Genomic DNA, 23,437 nt, shown 5'->3' with positions numbered 1-23,437 from the left:
GTCAAAAATGTTTGTATCATAATACAATTTACTAGTCTAAATATAATTTGTAATTTGATTTTCATAAATTTTTTAAAACAATTCAAAAACTTTTTATTTTCAAACGTATTCGGGATGTATTTTATAAATACAATAAAAAACAAACAAAAATTGTAAAATACATTAAAAATAAGAACGAAAAGTGCATAAATAATTGAAAATTGGATAAAAAATATTACAAATATTATAGTGTAAACATAAAATGTATTTTTCGGATTGATTTTTTGAAAATGCGAATTATTTTCATAATATTTTTAATTTGAAGTGTGTTAATACTCAGTATTGTAGTCTGAAAATACCTTAAATGATTTTTAATTTCTTTAAACAAAAAACAAAAAATTTATGTTTTTTTGTATTATTTGCGATTTATAAAAACAATTTCAAATCTATTTAATTTACAGCTAAATTCAAATTTTATTACAATTGACGTTTTTTACTAATCTTAGCGATTTTTAAAACGAAGAACTTGACAACCCTTTTCACGCAGTTGTTAATTTTAGTAGTTGGCGGTTTCACCAGCGTGTTCAAAGAGCATATTATAAGAAGACATCAACTACAAAAGCAACCGGCATTATGTTGTTGTAAAGTGACAAACTCATATTGTTGTTGTTACAACAAACACAAGTAAATTTGACAGTTTTTATTAAACCAGATGCAAAATTTTAAATCAGACGGTCTTCAACAAGCATCTTATTAAAGTTCTTATATTGGAATAAATTGTCGGCATTTTTTGTAAATTTTTTTGTATTGTGCTGCAAATTTTTGAGTTTTGTTTTTTAAATTTGTGAAAATAAATATAAAATTTCTTCAAAATGGAAGTCATACCCGATGATATGTGGTCTCCATTTAAACAAATGTATAAAATCATCGAGCAGACTATTCTCAGTCCCACCGAAGATTTAATGGCAAACTTGGAAATGTGTTTGAAGCGGAATAGACAAGTTTTTGCCAATCTTCTGAAAAATCCTCCAAAAAATGAGCGCAATCGTAAAGAGTTACAAAAACACATTGCCCAGGGTATACCGGTTACGGCCAATAGAAGAACCCTAATTTTATCTAAGGATCTAGTGGATGAGTGCTTCATCATTTCCGATATGTTTGATTTAGATGAGTATTTGGCTTTGGAGCTGCTATGCACTGCTCAGCGTCAGATAAATCAATACCCCGAACTACCACGTGGATTAATTGCAGTCCTTTTGTATTATGATGGACGCAAAGCGGTGGCAAATTCGGTACGCGATTTATTTCAAATTATAAGTGGAGTATCATGGGTTTCCGAAGTACCCAAAGAGTTGATATCAATGGCCTCTTCATTCTCACAGTCTTTGGTCGATGACTCTAATATATTGGAAAGAATTGTAGATCTTTTGGATGAATTAGATATAACAAGTGAAATGGTGCTGTTGACCAAAAACCGAGCTCTTGGCTCCAATAAACATCGTAATCAAATATCCGAACTTTTCGAAGAAATACGCATGTCTCTGGCCATGGCTTTATTCAACTGGTCGGCCCAACGAAGTTTGCCTAAGAACGTAGTCATCAAACTGTTTAAAAATCTTTCGAAATATAAATCCAGTGAATCCACCGGCATGATTGATGATACTACTTTAACTATGCTTATGTCGGTGATTTATTCATACGATACTAATATCTTACAAAAACAGGATGATAATCGTTTAATTAATAATTTAAATATTATCAAAGACAATGAATTCATACAGCAGTTGTATATGGCTTTAATGAACGATAAAAGTTTGGAGAACAACAATAATAATGGCATAAAAAATTTCATTAAATTTTCATTTGGTTTGGCTATATCGGGTTTGCGTCATGCCTCACAGTATCTACAAAATTCTTCCTCCATTGTAACCGATTATGATGAGCAGCTGGTGGACGATGCTATATGCAGCAACATTTTTAAATTTATACACAATTCCATAATTGAAAAGGAGATTATTTATAAAAATCAATTCTTTTATAGACGTATCCATATGATCTTCACCGATTTCATTGATTTTATGCATTCAAAAGTAACCGAATTACGTGGTAGAGCAGATGAGACGGCAAAAACTCTTATTAGTTTTGCCAAAGAAGGCCTGGAGCCTCCCAGTAACTTGGATCATAACTTCGAAATGCTATTGCTGTGTATAGGTAAATTTTATAAAGGCAATAAAGCTGGTCTTGGTTTGTGTGTGGAGTATTGGGGACCTCTCGAAACTTCAGCAAATTGTGTTACTACCACACGTTCAGTTTCTCTGTTCAAGTTTATACGCTTAGCAGGAGAGCTGTTGCCCTCAACACTGTTTGTGCCCTATTTGAAAATGATAGCTGGTTTAGCGAGCTGTGATAGATCTGCTAGGTGCACATTTAATCTATTAAAGCAGGCTTCAGGTTTAACAGGAAGTACTGCTTTGTCTTGGGAACACTTTTTCTCCTGTTTGAATAGATATTATACCAACTTGAAGCAGGAATATCATACAGCAAGTGATACGATTTACAGAAGCCGCATTTCTAGCCGCAATATTAATCCCGATGAAATTGAAGGCTTGAGAGCAGTTTTGGAGGTAATAAAAGCTGTTACCACCTATGATGATGTGGCGCGTATTGCTATATGTGAACATCCCAACTGGAATCCTTTATATACCTTGATAGGTCTATTGGGCTGTTCGGTGCCATTGCACTTAAAAGCAGATATTTTGCAAACCTTAGCCGCCTTGGCTCAATCTAAGGAAACTGCCACCCTACTGTGGGACAACTTGGAAGCTTCACAGATTATAGCCACCATACCCACTAATGTACAATATGAAATCTGTAATTTAGAAGTTGAAATTGAACAGAATGAATGCCGCTTAGAGAAATATCCATTATCAGAAGGCATCTTAGATTTACTTTATTCCCTAATAACCACTGTTATACCCAAACATTTGGGAAATGGACCACGTAAACCAGGCTTCGAACCTTACTTGAAATTTTTAATAAATGGCATATTTTTAAAATTCTACAATAGAACCTATAAAGATCCTGCCGAAAAATGGAATATTGGTTCGAAATGCCTCAAAATTATCCACTACTTATTGGATATTTATGCTATAAATCCCAAGGATTTTGCTGAAACCTTTGACAATCCCACTCCCCCAGGATTTTATATTATGCTGCAGTTGCACACTAAATCGGATATGTTGCGTTTGATCCTACAAATCATAGATGATTCACGTTTACAATTAGATGATTGCAAAAAGTTTAAGGGCAAAAGCCAATTAGAGGAATGTGCTTTGTATTGTTTGAAAATAGTTAAGCTGGGCTTGAAGTATCAGGATATTTACTTTGATGCCCACTCAAATGCCAATAGTGCTATTATGCTTTCTGGTTTAAATAAAATCCTGTTAGATGTTAATCCACGCAGCAAGAAACCAGATCATATATTAAATTCCACCTACTTTTTGACATTTTTCAATTGGTTACCCTACCACACTTTGGAAGCCATTAAAATTCTACATATGATTTCCAACCAGCCGAGCGCTAATTCACAAATTGTGGGCATATTCACACAAAATGAAACTACTAAAACTATATTACGCCAAGGTTTTGTTGAGTGTTTGGAAAGCGAATATATACCGCTCAAAACTGAAGCGGAGGTCAATGAACTGGTATTTGAGGATTCCAATGAAATACCCAAAATTAAACTGGAAATCAAAGAAGCCATTATACGTTTGATACAAAGTTGCCTGTGTCAACATACCCCCAATCTGGGGCAATTCCTAATGGGATTCGAGCACTTAAAAGATATCCAAATGCACAAGGGACAAAGGCATGGTATACTCGAAATGGGCATTAATTGCACTAAATCCATAGTATCGTTGTTGGAAAATCATCTAGAGATGAAAACCAATAATCTAAGTTTTGATGTGGATGTCGAGAGAGTAATAGAACGTTCATTTGAGCTGCTGCATACGGTATGCGCTAATCCTAAAACTTCTGATCAAGTTTTGCGTTATTTACGCAGTAGAAACGATTTCCTATGCCGTTATTTAATGCTGGTGCCTTCGCTGAAAGTGGACAATTCCCATGTCATCAATCAAATAAGTAATTTACTAAAATGCATAGCCATTGAATTGAAGATAACAGCTTCAAATTGTCAGCTAAGTAGATTCCAGCATATATCGGAAATATTTTTGGGCATTAATTCCAAAAATAAACAAGAATCCACCATAGAATTGACACATTTCTATACGAATGCAAATTTCGATACCAGCAAGCATCTTTCTTCCGGACAGAAAAACAATATATTATGTGAACTTTTCAATAGAATTGATTTGGATCTACAACTTATCGCCACACCACAATGGGAATTTTTCGATAGAGGTTTGATAGAACAGATACTAAAAGAGTGCGAATATAAAACGGAAGAGGGTCATATGTTGGTGGATTTAAAGAAAATGCATCATATCTTACACAGTGAATTGAAAATGGTACAAAGTACCATAGCCAGTGGTCAGAGAAGACTTATCTTACAGGAAATCGAATCAGTTTTACTGCATGCCCTTAAAGTCAACGAACAGAGAAATAAACGTTTCGCCACTGTCAAGTTTGTAGAATCCTGGGGTTATGTTACCGAAATACTTTTCAGCTGTGTCACTAGTTGTGCTTTTCCGGCGGAAAAGAAGCAAGAATTGATAATTGAAATCTTACAAAGAATTTTAATGAAAGTGGCACCCAATCAGATTATTTTGGAAATGTCTGTCATCATTTCTGGCACTATACTATTGCTGCTGGTAAATTTACGTTGTTGTTTTAATAATGTTCCAGAAAGTGATTTGAAATCCGTCGAAGCTAATGACTCGGAAATTAATCAAACACAATCATCTAAGTCCAATACGCTAAATCTTAAATGTATTTTAAAATATATTTTGGAATGGATTATAGTAAGTGGTGTGGCTTCCCAAAAGCTGCGTATTAATCTCTATGCATCTTTGCTTAATTGTCTGCGCATCATCAGAGATCAAAGTACCAAGAAGACTACGAATCAAACGAATCAAAACTACATCACCCGTTTGGATAAATCCAGTGGTAATGATTACATGTCATCCGATTCCACTTATATAAGAATGGCTGTTGAGGTTATTTTGCAGTTTGGAGAAAAGCTAATTGAAATAATATGCCATGATTGTGTGGCTGGTCATGAAATCTGCAAAATGTCTGCCTTGGCCTGCATAGATGTTTTATTGGATATAGACACCATGTCTGGCATTATGAATTTCATATCACATCATGGCTATTTGTCGCACATTGTGGAAAGTTTGGCTAAATCTGATGAAGAACTTTGCAACACTTTATCCAATATACCAGAGAATATGAAATACTTGTATGTTTATGAATCGAAAATGTCCATGCTATTGCGTTTAGCCAACACTCATGCTGGTGCTGAACTTTTACTTTCCAATAAAGTTTTAGATGTCTTGTCCAGCATGCGGGTGTTTGATATGCATCCCGATTTTAAACGCAGACAGGAGTGGCATCAAAACGATTTGCAAGAATTTGTGCCCCGTGTAGACACTCGTTATAGGCAAATACTATTCCCAGCTTTAAATTTGTGTGACTGTTTGGTAACAACTCTGGGAACGGAAAACTATTCTGTTATCTCACAAGTAATGCACTTTTTACTCTCGCATTGCGATATGATTGAAATAGTTTTGAGATCTGGATCACCTTTTTCCGATGTAGGCTTATTGCAAGAAGTCTCCTTCATCACCGGCATCATAGCAAGAACTTTTAGCCAGGAAGCCTTTGCAGCTAGAAATTCAGATTTGATGGGCGATATTGGTGTCAATGTGTATAGAATAAAAAAACTCATGTTATCACTTTATCTACGTTTCACTGTCAACGATGCCAACTTTAAGGAGATACAGAAATCAGGACATGCTCTATACGATGAATCGACAGATAATACCTCATCAGTTCATATAACGTATTTCTTGGAAATAGCCGCCAATTTGAATCTGTTCTGTCGCAACATTGTCACTAACAATTCGGTGGATCATAGAACCAATGGTCTCTTGTTTTCTCCCACAATAAGTGAAGGTGTTCACATGGAAGATAATCGCAACAGTACTATATATCATCAGTATAATCTGGGAATTATAATAAACCAATTAAAGGGTTCCGTTGAATATTATCATTCGCAGAAAACCATATTAGACGGCTTATATCGCCAAAGATCTGTTCTTATTCACTCGAGTTTCGATTCGTCGGCCAATGAGAAGTACTTGCAAATAATAAAACAACATGAAGACAAACAAATACAACTATCCCTATGCGTCTTTATCATCGAACAATGTTTATATCTACTCTGGAGTCATCTAGACTATTATATGCGTTACATATCGTCCAACAATCGCGATGTTATTCTCCTCTATGCCGACAATATGCATGGCATTGGTGCTGGTAATGCTTTAAATTTTACCAATGAGGAAATGGTGAATTTAAAGAAAACTCTCATTTCGGTTTTCAATGAAACCTTTTCGAAGAAATTATGCTCCATTATGGATGTGTCACAAGATGTGGAAACTGATTTTAATAATGCCCTTTTACGAAGAATTAAGTCTATAATACAATTTTTTCCCATTAAATAATTGAATCATTGTAATTAAAAAAACCTTAAAGAAAGAAGAAAAATAAAGAATGTTGTGTGTTGTTAATAATAAAATTAAAATAAAATTGATTTGCATTTGAATCTTATAACCAGAGAAGAAAAATTTATTTATTATTTTTGATCGTTTTTTGCATTTGGCAAATAAAATGTTTTTATGTAATTTTTATATTCTTTAAATTTCTTTTTTTGCAAAAATAAAACAGGATTTAAAAAAATTATTTAAATGTTTTCTTTAATTGATTAAGTTAGCATTAGTTTTGAGTCAAAACTTTTGACTAGGGTTTTTATCCCCAAACTAATTTTGTTGAAAATTTAATTTTATTAAAAAATTTTCGATAAATTTCTCTTTAAGAAAATATTCGATAAATTTTAATTTTAGAAAATTTTCGATAAATTTTCGTTTTAGAAAATTTTAGATAAATTTTCGTTTTAAAAAATAAATCTAAATTTCTTTTTAGAAAATTTTCGATAAATTTTCGTTTTAGAAAATTTTCGATAAATTTTTGTTTTAGAAAATTTTCGATAAATTTTTGTTTTAGAAAATTTTCGATAAATTTTTGTTTTAGAAAATTTTCGATAAATTTTTGTTTTAGAAAATTTTCGATAAATTTTTGTTTTAGAAAATTTTCGATAAATTTTTGTTTTAGAAAATTTTCGATAAATTTTTGTTTTAGAAAATTTTCGATAAATTTTTGTTTTAGAAAATTTTCGATAAATTTTTGTTTTAGAAAATTTTCGATAAATTTTTGTTTTAGAAAATTTTCGATAAATTTTTGTTTTAGAAAATTTTCGATAAATTTTTGTTTTAGAAAATTTTCGATAAATTTTTGTTTTAGAAAATTTTCGATAAATTTTGTTTTAGAAAATTTTCGATAAATTTTTGTTTTAGAAAATTTTCGATAAATTTTTGTTTTAGAAAATTTTCGATAAATTCTCTTTAAAAGATTTTCGATAAATTTTTGTTTTAGAAAATTTTCGATAAATTCTCATTAAAAAATTTTCGATAAATTCTCTTTTAAAAAAGTTTTCGATGAATTTTCGCTTTAGAAAATAGAATTTTCGATAAATTTTCGTTTTAGAAAATAGAATTTTCGATAAATTTTCGTTTTAGAAAATAGAATTTTCGATAAATTTTCGTTTTACAAAAATTTCGAAAAATTTTCATTTTAGAAAAATATCGATAAATTTTCTCTTTTTAAACAATTTTTGATAAATTCTCTTTTTAGAAAATTTTAGATAAATTTTCGTTTTAAAAAATTTTTGATAAATTCTTTTTTTGGAAAATTTTAGATAAATTTCCATTTAAGAAAAGTTTAGATAAATTTTCATTAGAGAAAAGTTTAGATAAATTTTCATTTAAGAATTTTTTAGATAAATCTTTCTTTTCAGAAATTATTCGATAAATTTTCTTTTTTTTTAGAAATTTTTCGATAAATTTTCTTTATTTAGAAAATTTTCGATAAATTTTCATTTTATCAGATAAATTTGGATAATTTTTTTATATAAAAATTTTTCGATAAACTTTCTTTTTATATAGAAATTTTTCAATATATGTATATATTTTACAAAATTTTGAATAAATATTTTAAAGAAAATTCTGAATAAATTTTCGATTTTATAGAACATTTTCGATTCAATTCTCTATTTTGTAGAATATTTCAGACAAATTCTCCATTTAAACGAATATTTTCGATAAATTCTCGATTTTATAAAACATTTCCGATAAACTCTAGACTTTACAAAAAATTTTCTATTTTTTAAAAAATTTTGAGAAAATCTTTTTTTATAGAAAAATTTTGATAAAAACTCCATTTATAAAATATATTTTTTTTATAGAACATTTTTGATAAATTATGTGTTTGTCCACAAATTCTCTCTTTTATAGAAAATTATCAATAAATTCTATATTTTATAGAATATTTTCGATAAATTCTCTATTTTATAATAAATGTTCAATAAAATCTATATTTTATTAAAAAATTTTGATTTTATAGAACATTTTGGATAAAATCTCTATTTCATAAAAAATTTTCGATAAAGTTTGGACCAAATATGTCCTTATGGGCTTTGTTATAAAACTAATTAATTAAAACTAAAAAAATTGATTTTATAGAACATTATCGAAAATTCAAAGAAAATTTTCGATTTTATAAAAAAAAAAAATCGAAAATTTTGTAATTGTGGAAAAATGTTTTTTCTATTTTTGATAATTTTTCAAAATTTACTGTATTTTTTTTTATTTTTAGAAAATTTTTTATAATTTTAGAAAAATTTTAATAAATTCTTTATTTTCCATAAATTTTTGGTTTAAGGAAAATTATCGATAAAATTTCTGTTTATAACTTAACAAACTAAATTTCCGATAATATATTTCCTTTACAAAATGTTCTTTTATTGTTTTCTATATAAAAATTTAAAATAAATTAACAAATAATAATATTTATTATACAAAACCGATTACTCTTACACTCGAATACTTGAATCTAAATTATACAGTACTAACTAAAAATACAACCCTGTCCGGCAAATACAACTGACACTTGCTTTGCATTTTTCTTCATAGAGATTTTAACGAAGGCAGCGAAAAAAATCAAACAGTTGAACGAAACCCGCCCAGCAAATATAAGTAGTCGGTCGGGAGAACCTACGTGTAACGAGTGAAAGAATTTTTGTGCATTTTTTGAAGTGTTTAAAGGTGAATAAATTTTTGCAAAAAACTATTAATATTTAATATATATAAGTAATAAAAACAGATAAAAAAGTGAATTTAACAAATATAAACAATAAACTTTTAAATTAATAAACTTGAAAGAATATGCAAACTTAAGAAAATTAGAGTTTGAGTCATCATCAGCAAACAAAAGCGGCCAACAAAATGTAAAAAAAGAAGAACAAGAAGCAAAAAAAAGAAGATAAAAAAGGGAGATTGAGGAAATGCTAAAAAAGTTAAAGGATTTCTTTGAATAAAAAAACTAAAATTTTAAATTTATTGTTAATTTAGGGGAAAAAAAACAAAAAATTTAAAATTTGCCAAGGCATTTAACATTTTTTTCGTAAAGCGGCTACTTGAAGCTCACATGCACACACACTTATGCACTTAACGAAGATTTACGTGCCGCGACATAAAAAAGATAAAACAGACATTTACAAAAAACAAAAAGAAAAAAAAAGACAACAAAAAACATTTTTTGCAGCACTAGTTTTTTGTATTTGTTCGGCCTTGCTCAATTTTTTACAAAAATACTCGTACTCTAAACTTGACTCACTCAGTCTTAAAGGTACAGAGTGGCAGTTCGGTCGCTTAAATTGGATTTACGGGATTTTTATTTAATATATAAATATTTATTATTATTATTTTGTTTTATAAGAAACAATTTAAACATACAAAAAAAAACTTGTAATTTTTTACAATATTTAAACAAAAAGTGTGTAAATTATTTATTATAAATTTTTTGCTTTTAGAGGAAACATAAAAAGTGTTTAAAGAAAAAAAAACAAGACAATAAAAATTCCAATTAGATTTTATTAAGCAGAGAATTAAACAATTTTTTTTTAAGAAACATCAAGTTTTTATAAAATAAATTGTTGGCCGCTTTTTATAAATGCATTATGGATTGTTTTTAATAAAATCAAATTTTTTTAAAGAAAAATTTCATGTTTTGTTAAAAAAATTTTTGCTTGCGTTTTCATTTTCTTAATTTTTTTGCCGACAACTGCAAGAAAAGAAGTGAAATGTCAAAAATGTGTTAAAAATGAGTGAATTGAGTAGTTTTTACTCTTTTTTTTCTCTTTTACACTCGTTCTCAGTTTTTGCAACTCTTTTCTTAAGAGGTATTGCCAGCAAGAAATTTTTCTTTGAAATTTATTTGATTTCATTTTGTTGTTATTATTTTTTTTGTTACTACAACTGTTCTGTTTGTTTTAGATTTTAGATTAGACAACGAATTTTTAATAAATTATTTTTTACATTTAAACATAAAAAAATACGAAATTTAAAATAAATTTAATAGCTAAAAAAGTGTTTAATTGTTGTGTGATAAAATAAAGAGAAAAGAAAATAAGAAAAAAAAAGAATATTTTTTTTTAACTGAAAAAAAGTGTTTGATTTGCAAAATAACATTTAAAGTGTTTAAATATTTAAACATAAAAAAGAACTTAAAACTTAGATAAAGTATAAAAATGGCTGAAGAAGTAGATCGCAACGATCCCGAATTGAAGTATCTTTCGGTGGAACGTAATCAGTTCAATGATCCGGCAACTCAAGCGGAATGGACACAAAAACGTTTAGTTTGGGTGCCTCATGAAAATCAGGTTAGTAAAATTGTAAATTAAATAATTTATAAACAAAAAAATATTAATAATTCTTTAATATATTTTTAATAGAAGTAAGTTATGCCTTTGTTTTTACCTGTAGTTTGTATAATTTTTGAAAGAAACAACCACAACTAACCAATTTGATTTAACGCTTTGAACCGGTTTTCTTAGTTTGATTTGTCTCATACATACTTTTTGTTCAACTTTCTTTAAAAAAAGGTTTGTGAGTCAAACCAAAAAGACAAAAAAAAAATCAAACATACGCTCACACTCAACAAATTCCCTCCCTGACAAAGAAATCTTCAAACTTGTTGCCTTTTGCTGTGTTTAATTGTCTGTATGTGAATGTGTCAGTGTGTTTACCTAATGACTAATCAATGAATTTATAATTATATTGATTTTTCTTTGTACACACACTCACACCCTCTCCAAAGCGGCTTATTATTCAATGATTTTTTCTGTTTTCTAATTCGTGCACATAATTAAAAACATATTTGCAATTGTTTACACAATTTTTCATAAAACAGACATTTTGTATTCCATTTCTTTAAACATGGTTTCAAAACTTTAACCAGTGATGACCTCATCATTGGCATCTGAACACTAAATCTGTAATAGTATGTTGTAGAGCAAAGTTTTGATAAATTTTAATTCATTAAATTTCAATTTAGTTTAAAATTTAGTCATTTTCTTGTGATTTACTTTTAAATTTAGTTTACAATTTGTTTTTTTCAAAATCCTGATATCAAAAATCTTTTATGTTTCAATTTCTATTTTTATATCCGTTACTTTTAATTTCGTTTTTAGGGCATTTTATCTGAAATTGTTGTTGTGCTAAAATTTCTTTGTAAAATCTTGACTCATGTTTATTTGCTAAACTTTTCGGGCTATATATTTCTTTAAAAAACCTTTTAATTTAACAAAATTTATCTCCATTTGCCTAAATTACCAACTAATTAAATGATTCATGTTATTTAAATATTTTTTATATGCATATTTATTTCTTTAGTTAATCATTTCTTGATATTTTTTTGAACAAAGCTTTATGGTAGCATATTTAATTTCTCTTTTGTTATTATTAATTTATTTATATAACTTTGTCATTTACATATATTTTTCGTATATTTTTTAAAGTCATTGAACTTTTGATTTGCTTTTAAACAAATTTTTAAGCTAAAAAAAGAAGAAAAATGTTGAATATTTAAAGAATTGCATTTTGTAAATATAAAATTTATATGTAAATATACACAATTTTAAGCTTTTTAAACAAAATTTTATTAAATAAACATTGTATGTCATAAAGATTCGATATGTGTTAAAATCAAACTGGCAAACAACACATAACTAGACTAAAGAATGTTTTTCTAAAAATATGTCCTGCTCTGAATTCGAATCTGAACTTAGAAATTGCCTTTCTTGTCAGATTTTCTCAGACAGCTTAGTCTACATTTTCAAAAATAATGTTTTCACCATATAAGAGCTTGTCCCGGGCGATGGGTGTTTGTTCTACCCCAAGCTAGATGGTGGGATTTGACATCACAACTTATTCCTATTTTCTTCTTTTTCCTTTGTGCCTCTTCAACCAGTTTTATCAGATCCGTGTCGTAGATTCGATGGGCAGTTAAATAAATGCAAGGTATATGTTGCCACGCCCTTGTTTCAGAACCGTTGCATCCGACAATCCTGTCGAGAGAAGAAATTTTAAGTTCTTGTGACGTGAGATACATGTTCTGGTGTAAAACCCTGTATCAGCGTAGAAAATTTGGAAATTTACGTGATTTACTTTCCAAACTTTTCTACGCTGATACAGGACCGCTGCTCTGTCTACTGGCGAGAGATTGATTTCCTCCTTTTAGAAGGTGCTAGTCCTTCTAATCGGCAGCTGCACTTTCTTCGCGGGAGTTACTGCTTATGATGCACCGTCTTAGATATTTTAGTGTTTTGAACAGCCCTTTCAATCGGCACCTTCCCAATTTTTAAATTGACAGCTTTAGAGGCGAAATAAGCCCTACTTTTGTTCTTTGCAAGACAAGCGATGGAGTTCTGCTAAATACATTTTACAAGTAGAGTTCCCTCAGGCTCTTCTTTCGTCGAAAGACTTCTTATTTTTTCACAGCCAGCTCAGCGGTTTGGCTTCCAAGATGGGCTCATTAGTCAGTTTACTGCCCAATCCTTTTTAGTAGACAGTAGACTTTAAGAGCACTGAAAGACCCTTCTTCTTTGCCAGTCCCAGCTTTGCGTCGTCCCAGGGAGGGGGTGCCATCAGCCTAAAAGACTTTTTTGGATTCTTTGTGTGATGCTTTCGAAAATATTTTCTAAAACACCAAAATAATAAAATAAAAAATTATTGTTGTAATTTTAACTTTATTTAATTAAAACTACAAATTTATGACAATAACTGTTAATCTATTAATAACTAATTATACAAAATTTTATTTTAAACACATTATTTATTAAAATTTAAACAATTTTTTCAAAGTAGAAACAAAAAATTTCCCTGCAACTGTGCTAATATTTATAACAAAAGTAAAAAAAAATTGTCTAACAAATAAAATACTAAACTAATGCAAATGTACTTCAGTCTACGCTCTATATAAAGACAATTATATACTTTTTTTATAGTTATTTTAACAATTTATTTTAATTATTATAAATAAACACCAACACTTGCAATCACGCAAATACTCAATATACAAACTGGCAAATATCTATAGAGAATATTTTCAAAAATATATTGAAAAACCTAAAGAATAGTTTATAACAATATATTATAATAATCATTATCGGTATCTGTTGTTTAGTTGTTGTTTGTTTGTTTATCTTTTATTTGTTCAGTTTTCTATACAATATTTTCTCTATTGTTTTGATATTTTAATTTGTTGCTCAAAGCCTCTTAATCATTAAAGAATGCGTGAAAAAAGAAAACAAGAAAGTGAACAATAATTTACATACATTTTAGCAACAGATTGATTTTTTGCAGTTTTTTTTTCTTTCTTTCTTTTGTTATTCTTTGCGTATTTATGTATACATTTAGAAATATATTCTAAGGCAATAGTAATGAAATTATTTGGAACAAAAGGCACTAAAAACAGTATTTGGTAGGGATGGAAAGTTCAGTACTTTTTCAGTAAATATCGGAAAATAGTGAGGTACCCGCAGGATATTTTCTGTACTTTTTCAAACTTATAAACTTTTGATTGACTAGTAGATTAGTCTAAAGTCTAGTCTGTAGTCTAGTCTGTAGTCTAGCCTATAGTCTAGTCTATAGTTTAGCCTTTAGTGTAGTCTATAGTCTATAGTCTAGTCTACAGTCTAGTCTACAGTCTAGTCTATAGTCTAGTCTACAGTCTAGTCTATAGTCTAGTCTATAGTCTATAGTCTAGTCTATAGTCTAGTCTATAGTCTAGTCTATAGTCTAGTCTATAGTCTAGTCTATAGTCTAGTCTATAGTCTAGTCTATAGTCTAGTCTATAGTCTAGTCTATAGTCTAGTCTATAGTCTAGTCTATAGTCTAGTCTATAGTCTAGTCTATAGTCTAGTCTATAGTCTAGTCTATAGTCTAGTCTATAGTCTAGTCTATAGTCTAGTCTATAGTCTAGTCTATAGTCTAGTCTATAGTCTAGTCTATAGTCTAGTCTATAGTCTAGTCTATAGTCTAGTCTATAGTCTAGTCTATAGTCTAGTCTATAGTCTAGTCTATAGTCTAGTCTATAGTCTAGTCTATAGTCTAGTCTATAGTCTAGTCTATAGTCTAGTCTATAGTCTAGTCTATAGTCTAGTCTATAGTCTAGTCTATAGTCTAGTCTATAGTCTAGTCTATAGTCTAGTCTATAGTCTAGTCTATAGTCTAGTCTATAGTCTAGTCTATAGTCTAGTCTATAGTCTAGTCTATAGTCTAGTCTATAGTCTAGTCTATAGTCTAGTCTATAGTCTAGTCTATAGTCTAGTCTATAGTCTAGTCTATAGTCTAGTCTATAGTCTAGTCTATAGTCTAGTCTAGTCTATAGTCTAGTCTATAGTCTAGTCTATAGTCTAGTCTATAGTCTAGTCTATAGTCTAGTCTATAGTCTAGTCTATAGTCTAGTCTATAGTCTAGTCTATAGTCTAGTCTATAGTCTAGTCTATAGTCTAGTCTATAGTCTGGTCTTTGGTCTAGTCTTTGGTCTAATCTTTGGTGTAGTCTTTGGTCTAGTCTTTGGTCTAGTCTTTGGTCTAGTCTATAGTCTAGTCTATAGTCTAATTGTTTATATCTTAAATTGTAAAATTTTTTCAATCTTGAGTACAAATTTTGTAATTCTTAATTTACAAAGCTGGTTCTTTTCAAACGTCCATACTCTCATTTACACATGTTTTATTATTTTGAAAAAAAGAAATAGAAAAAAACAAACAGTTTTTTGCTATTCTGATTTTCTTATTCGCTTTTTTCATTTCTTTTAATGGTGTCTGTCTTCAACACAGTGTCTTGTCGTGTTTATTCGACAATATTCAATAATTGTTGTTTTTTATTGTTGCTGTAATCTTTAAGAAAAGAATCTTTTTTAATAATTTTTTGTAGCGATTTGTTTAAGGGTTAATGAACTTCTTTTTTTATTATAACAAAAGCCTAAAGATCTTTTCTTAAGATTTTGAAATTTATTTTAACAAAAATAACTAGTTTTATTAATATTATTAAATATAAATTAATATTTTAAATATTTATTTTTTTTTTTTATTAAAATATATTTACATTTATAAAATATTTCCTTTAACACCTCGTTTAATATGATTTTTTTTTTCAATTAATACAAAATAAAACAATAAATAACTACATAAATAAATGTATAGATAAATTTATTGTTTGACAAATCAAATGCACGCCTTCAGAATTGTAATATTTTTGTAAATAACGCTCTCGCTCTGGCTCCATTATGTATGCGGAATAATGACTGTCAGTAGTCTTTCCTTCTTTTTTTTTGAATTTTTTGCTTTTATATATTATTTCTATCAATTGAAATATTAATTTAAATTAAAAGCCATAAAAATATAACGATTTTTTTTAATTCTTTATACAACTTTTGTTTTGTGTATTTTTTCTTAATTCTTAACGCACATATGTAAATAATTGTGCTTTGTTTAGAATATTCTCAAAAGTATATTACTAAAAAAGAGAATTGAAAAATATGTATAAATATTATTATTATTTGTAAGAAAGAAATATTTCTTAATATTTTTTGTGTTTCTTTTGATTCTTTAAAAAAAAATGTTAAAAATCCATCACGTATTTCATAATTTATTGGTGTTTTGTTGAACCTTCATTCGTTATTAAGTTGGTTCAATGTTTTTTAATGAAAACTTTTGATTTGACCTAAATTATATTGTGTTTTAAAGAACGCAGCTAAAAGGTATTTTTTTAAGTCTTTGTTGATTGCAATAAAATAATAATAAAATAATGTGACTCGGTTAGCAAGAACATCTAGACAGTTCATCAACAGATAACATCAGGCCAGTTATTAACCTTTTTTAACGATCTTATTAGATCACAATTATAGCATTGTTCTCTATTTACTCAATATTTTGATGACTCCAGCTGATTAATGACATCATGAGCTCTTCTTTATCTAAGGTCGAATGTTTGATTGACAACTACCTCTATGACAGACATGAACCCGAAGTGCTTTACTTGAATACCTTTACTTTACTTCAACCTTATTCCTCAGTGGTTTTTTCAAGCCTAATGAACACACAGGTGGAATTTTTAATCATTCCACTGGCACTGGAATATGTACAAACACTCGGGTACTCTGATCATCGCTGCCCCATTGAGTATTTTCCGAGCTTCTTTAGAAGCATTACTACAGTTTACAATCACGCAGATCGAATGAATGATCGGCAACAGCATCTGGAGAAGTAATAGGTAGATATAAGCACGTATCCATCAAATAAATCAAAGAAAAATAACTCCCAGGTCTGGTATGACCTGCGAGACCTGTTTCCTCTTAAATGAGACATTTAAGAGGACACATCCGACACATTCATACCAGTATACAGATATGGCCAACTCATGTTGGCACATTCTGTTTTACCATAATCACCGAACCTCGTCCATCCGAAGTGATCTCTCCAATAACTGGCACAAGATAAAGTTTGAAACTCTAACAGTGGGTCCCCGATTCAAGGTACCAGATAGGTTAGGTTCTCTGATCAGACCGCCAATCATTTGACCGTGTTACTTCTGAAATTGATAATGATTCCCAATCATTTCCTGCGATTCTAAACTGAAATCGTTATAGTCTTTGACAATCTTCTTTATCTACATTAAGTAGAAACTAAAATCTCGGAATAATGTAATTCTTGACATCCCCTGAGAAATTATAAGGAGGAAATTGTGACAACATATGTTTATATGTGTTCTAGGTCAGACGATTCCAGATGGCATTTCATCAGTTAACACACCAAAGTTCAGCACTAAAATGAGATTTTAGAGCCGTTAAAGTTACAATTGACACCATTCTAGATTACCTGGAATGTATAAAGTATATAAACATCCCAATTTATCCAGTAGTTTGACATTTCTGAGAAATAATTTCTAAAATAATACATAGGCTGCTGTAGCAATAGCTTTAATATTAATGTTTTAGCATTTTCTCCGAAATTCTTTAAATTGTTAACATTATAACAATTTTCACCTCGTCAAATGCAGCAAAAATTCCTTACTCATGCTTAAAATCCAGTTTCTATTGTAAACTATTGCTGCAACATGAGTCATACACAGACTCCTAGGGGAGTTACACATTATATGTATACAACACTACGTTTTCCTTAAAATTAAAGCAGACAACATAAATATGAAGTAATAATAGAGACAGTGGAACGAACGTACACTTTTATTATCTTTAAGAGCAAATGTATTTTGTCTGTTTGGAAAAGGAGTGGCGCAAAGAATTTTTTCGAGAAAAAACTATATTAATAGGTTAATATTACTTTTTCACGCAACATTACTTATCGATCATTTTGTAAAATATAGAACTTTATCTGTTAGTTATTTTGTATGTTTAATGTTAGTAATTCTTAGACCAGTTGGATTAATATGTTGCTTAATAATTGCTGCTGCTTAAAACTTAAGGTACAAACTTCTTTACACAAAGTCTTCAAACGTAATCATGTTTTGTTGTACAATTTTTAATCCGGAGATTCTGTATTGAAATCCAAACTTAGAAATTGTACTATTTCTTTTACATTAGTTCAAAAATTCATTCAACTACGTAAAAAAGAATGAGCCTCACGGTTAAATATGTTGGGTATCTTGGGGACCCTGATCATATGGGGAAGGTTCAGCCTTAGTAGAGTTCTACATGTTGAAACTGTTGTCTCATCCTGAGTTATATCAGAGCTACTGTTGTCTTAAGCGTCAGGCATTCTGCACTTCTTATATACGCAGTGAGCGGCCTCTAAGTACGACATTCATGCGATAAGCAGTAACTGCGGTTTTTATGGCGCTTCTATAATTCTCGTTGAAAGCTGCTATGTACAAGATACGATATCAGCGATCTTTGACATAATTTCGTAATCACCTTTAGGTGTTGAAGCTGTTGCTTCATCCTGAGAGAGCTACACCTGTCTTTATCATCAGGTTTTCTGCACTTCTAAGTACTACTTAAGTACGTGAGCTATCCAATCTCTGACCATTGCTGCCCCGTTGCTTAATTTCCGAGATGCAAGAACATCACTTCCGTTTACAACCACGCAGATGGGATGGCCTATGTTGAGTCGGCAATAGCTCCTAGAGACGGTATTCGGTAGACCGAAACAAGAATCCATCAAATAATCCGAGGACTTTGTTCTTACTCACAGAGAACTCATTAATTCTAATTCCTACGACACAATCGTAGAGAACAACATACGACACGTTCACTCTAGGTATAGGGGGGTTAGGATCCGTATACACCTACATTTACCTTGTATCATATACAAGATTTTGAGTTTAAACCACAGCCACTACGTGGATCCCGAAGGAACCTCAACCAACTGATCAGCCAGGACTTTGTTCTCACTCACAGAGAACTCATTAATTCTAATTCCTACGACACAATCGTAGAGAACAACATCCGACACGTTCACTCTAGGTATATGGGGGTTAGGATCCGTATACCGCTACATTCATCTTGTATCGTATACAAGATTTTGAGTTTAAACCACAGCCACTACGTGGATCCCGAAGGAACCTCAACCAACTGACCAGCCAGGACAAAATCTTGCAGTCAAATGGCCACTCCTAGTAACCAGATTATATGGTTCTCTTTTTCGACCCCATGTCAAACCATTCCAAGAAAAGACCGAGGATACATTTGATCATCACCAGTTTATAGTCCCGGCAGACTAGAGGTACTGGTAGCATCTCTATACCTCGGGATTGCAATACACCAAGATTAGGTCTTCATCAATGAAACATGCCCTGGGGACTGGCAATGCTGGAAATGCAGGTGATGATGTATAGGGCAGCATTTTGGCAGTTTTCAATATTTATCCACAGGATATCACTTAACAAGGAAGGCCACACTGGTCTGACATTTGTTTTGTATATGACCAACAAGATTTCTTTATCCATACTCCAAGAGCTAGCAGCCAGCACTTTAAGACCTTGTTTCTACTTGGGGATCTGTGCGTAATTGCAGTGGCATAAGCTGAGGTGCTAAACAGACTGTGGTTCACAATCCAAATTTGGGCTCCATTGACTACGAAAACTAAGTTTAGATTTACCTCCTTCGTCCAGGTGATGAACAGTTTTACTAATGACTTCGCTGGTGAAAATGTAATGATGTCATGTGAATTACTTAAGCGTTTTTGCTGTTTGTTTTAGAATTTCTACATTAGACTTTTGTTTTATGGAACTACATAGTTAATTATGAAAAAACTTACAATGTAAACGTTTCTATACATTTCATAATATTCATAAGAAAACTTAGGTTACAAACAAAACTGATCGATCATTTGTGGTTTTATTTAAAAACCAACACATGTATGTTTAAGATATATTATTTAACTTGTTGGGAGTGTTTGTTGTTGTTTTTATCGTTGTTATTATTTTTTCTTCTTTTTCAAATAAGTTCATTTGTCCATACATCTGGGTGTCTGTCTGTCAGTCAATTTATTTTTCTATTACTAACAGCCTGTGTGTGTGTGTTTTTTCTTAAATGCTTGTGAGACATACTTAGGTGTCTCTACATTTTTTTTATAACTATATATACTTAAGTCGTACACGTAGTATGTATTTATATCTGATTGCCCACATTAGCGGCAATACATCAAGACAACAAATAACAAGTAAATCCGATTAGCTCATCTTTTTCATTTTCATTTTTATTTACATTTTTTCATTCCGAACCAGGTTTTGTTTTTATTTTATATTTTCCTATTTCTATCAGGTTTTTTGTTTGTGTTAGAGTCCTACTCTTCGTGTTTGCAACTAACCGGCATTTTTCTATTAACAACAAATATGTTTAATAATTTCTCTTTTGGTCTTTTGTAATGGGCTTGTTATTGATGGGGGAATTTCGAGAGAGAGAGAGGGGTCCTCACAGTTTTGTGTGGTTTATTGGAACCATTATCATGAAAGGTGGGAAGTGTATAGAGCTGTTGTCAACTTTTGGTGGAAATGAACTTTCTGTGATTGCATGACTTGGTATATCTGCCGAGAGCCCAGTTACTGATCACTTTTGTAAAGATTACTGGTCTTTTGGGCTTCATGCCAGAAGATCTTCTGAGTAATGACATCTGCAGAAGCTGTCATAACTAAGATAATGTCACATACGTTTTCTGTGAATGAATTTTGGGACTATTTTGTATGCACCTGGTACCCTCAGTCCGTCCATCCTTCCAAGAGTCTAAACTAGGGAATCTGAAAATCAAAATTGCCCAAATTACAATCCACGTTGTATCGTTGTATGTCGTAATTTTCTATTATTATGTCACATACGTTTTCTGTGAATGAATTTTGGGACTATTTTGAATGCATCTGGTACCCTCAGTCCGTCCATCCTTCCAAGAGTCTAAACTAGGGAATCTGAAAATCAAAATTGCCCAAATTACAATCCACGTTGTATCGTTGAATGTCGTAATTTTCTATTATTATTTTTTGGTTTCGAAATCAATCACAATTATGATATACAACCATACAACGATACGACCCCGATAGTAAATTGGACTGATATTAAAAAATTATCTCAAATTATAACTAACTGTGAACAGCCTAACTGTTAAAGCGTGTTTTCTTTTTATTCTATAGTGACTTAAACCCACATCTTAACCCAGAAACAAAACAACTGTTTTTTCCTTAACAATTCGTTGCATTTTCTTTTATTTTTTCTTACACGAGCAAACTTATTTTGTTCTTAAAATTGGACTTTTTTCAAAATAAAAAATATTTTTGTTAAACAAATTTGTTTTTTTTTCCTCATATCACTCTAAACTGAATACTCTAACAAAAATGTGAACTCATGCAGAACCACCTACAACTACTAGTGTTGGCTTTGTGGCAAAATTCATCATCATGTGTATGACTTTGTAATACGACATGTATACAACCAGAAGTACAACAAGACCATAGCCCAACATACTGCCTTATACTATACCCCAAACGAACTACAACAATACTGACAATATAACGAATAAACGAACGAACGATACAATGGAAGTAGTAATTGAAAACCACTAAAGTCAGTGAACCTTCAAAAAAATATAGAAAAAAAAAAAAAAAAAAAACGATGGAAAGAAGAAAAATGTGTTATAATGGCATATATATATAAAAATAAAATTATGGAAAAAATCCATTTAAAATTAGTTTCTTTGAAACCGTTTTGTTTGCTATCATTTCATTGCTGTTGAAAAAAATCTTGCTTATAATTGTAAAAAATCATGTTAAAATGAGAAAAACAAACAGCAAAATGTATTAGAATTGTTATTATTATTAAAAAACAATGTTGCCAAAAACATGCATAAACGACTAAATAGTTTCAAGTTTCTGAACTAAAGATGATAATACAATGGTTATTGAAATTAAGAAAAATGAAATTATATACACTTATTAAGGATTAGCTTAAAACTTTGACAGTTTGATGCACACAAATGAATAATTGTTAATCTTTTTACTCTCAAGATAATCATCAAGATATTGGGAATAAAACCTCACTAAAATGTGTTCCCTTTTCACAGCATTTGTTTACCATTTTTTATATCCATCATCAAAAAAGATGGGGGGACGATCAAGCCATGTTTGTCCGTCTGTCTGTCTGTTGAAAGCACGATAGAGGCCAAACGGAAAGAGATATAGGGTTGAAATTTTCCACAAATATTCCTTACAGTTAAGATTTATCTGTTATTGAAAAAGGGCAATATCGGTCTACGTTTTCGGATAGCCCCCATACAAGTAGACCCCCGAAAAACAGCTTTAACTGGCACTACTGTTTTAAAACTACGAGAATAGCGATGAAATTCTACATAAAAAAGTTTCATATAAGCCAAAATCTGTCGACCAAATTTTATGAGGATCGGTCCATAATTGACCCTACCCTCCATATAAGGTCCCATTCAGAAAATGACTAAAAACCTCATTACAGGCTTAAAAATACGAATATAGCGCCGAAATTCGACACACATAAGTTATATGCGATACAAAATCTTCCTACTATGACTTTAACGCTTATTAATGGTTCAAAAATTCAAGTACAGCGGTGAAATTCGACTCGCATAACAAGTTTTATGCGAGCCAAAAACTCTCTATCAAATTTTATCGGGATCATTCCTACCTACCAAATAAGGTCCCCTTCATAAAATGACTTTAACGCTCATTACTGACATAAAAATACCAGTAGATCTATGAAATTCGACATAAATAAGTTTTATGGAAACAGAAATCTTCCTACCGACTTTCATGAAGATGGATCGATAACTGATCCTACCCCCCAGTTAAGGATCACTTCAGAAAATTACTTTAACTCTCATTAGTTACTTGAAAATATCTTTACGAAACATAATTAATGTACACAAGTTTATAAAGATCGGTCTAATAAGATCCATTTCAGAAAATGACTTTAACGCTCAATAATGGCTCAAAAGTTCGTACAAATTACGGTAGTTTTATAGAAACTTACATTTTTAACTGAATATGATAAGGATCGGTCGATAACTGATCCAACCGTCTATCATCGGTTTCCATCAGAAAATTACTTTAAACCTTATAACTGAATTAAAGATACGAGTACCGTGAGAATTTCGAAACAAATAATTACTCTACCCTTACCCTCCATATAACCTCTTTTACAAAAAAACAGTTTTTGGTTATAGAAATTAGATAAAAACGATTTGTTTTACTTCGGAAGAGCACGGTACATACTTAAGCCCTCATCAAATGCCCTTTTACAAATATTACCCTGATCTTTTTACTCTCCAGAAAAAAATTGC

General features: G+C 30.4%; 2 protein-coding genes across 3 annotated transcripts in view; both read left to right on the top strand.

The window, feature by feature from the left end:
• Nucleotides 1-717: 717 nt before the first annotated feature.
• LOC119603035 (nuclear pore complex protein Nup205) lies at nucleotides 718-6,895 on the top strand. The gene has a single exon (XM_037954893.1). The coding sequence runs from the start codon at nucleotides 852-854 to the stop codon at nucleotides 6,666-6,668; it is 5,817 nt and encodes a 1,938-aa protein (XP_037810821.1). The 5' UTR covers nucleotides 718-851; the 3' UTR covers nucleotides 6,669-6,895.
• A 2,365-nt stretch (nucleotides 6,896-9,260) lies between these two features.
• LOC119603040 (myosin heavy chain, non-muscle) overlaps nucleotides 9,261-23,437 on the top strand; it is an 89,117-nt gene continuing 74,940 nt past the window's right edge. For both annotated transcript variants that reach the window (XM_037954900.1, XM_037954899.1), the window contains exons 1-2: nucleotides 9,261-9,383; nucleotides 10,614-10,999. In XM_037954900.1, the coding sequence (XP_037810828.1) occupies nucleotides 10,868-10,999 (132 nt within the window). In that variant the 5' untranslated portion in view covers nucleotides 9,261-9,383; nucleotides 10,614-10,867. The remainder of the gene's footprint in view (nucleotides 9,384-10,613; nucleotides 11,000-23,437) is intronic.

The sequence above is a fragment of the Lucilia sericata genome, unplaced genomic scaffold, assembly GCF_015586225.1.
Source record: "Lucilia sericata isolate MDLA Ls3-8-SP2 unplaced genomic scaffold, ASM1558622v1 Contig000271F_arrow, whole genome shotgun sequence".
NCBI classification, from domain to species: domain Eukaryota; kingdom Metazoa; phylum Arthropoda; class Insecta; order Diptera; family Calliphoridae; genus Lucilia; species Lucilia sericata.
This window is presented reverse-complemented; position numbering and strand designations above follow the sequence as displayed.

What these genes read in the sequence shown, in the direction of transcription:
- LOC119603035 (XM_037954893.1), top strand. Translation starts at nt 852, where the DNA reads ATGGAAGTCATACCCGATGATATGTGGTCTCCATTTAAACAAATGTAT.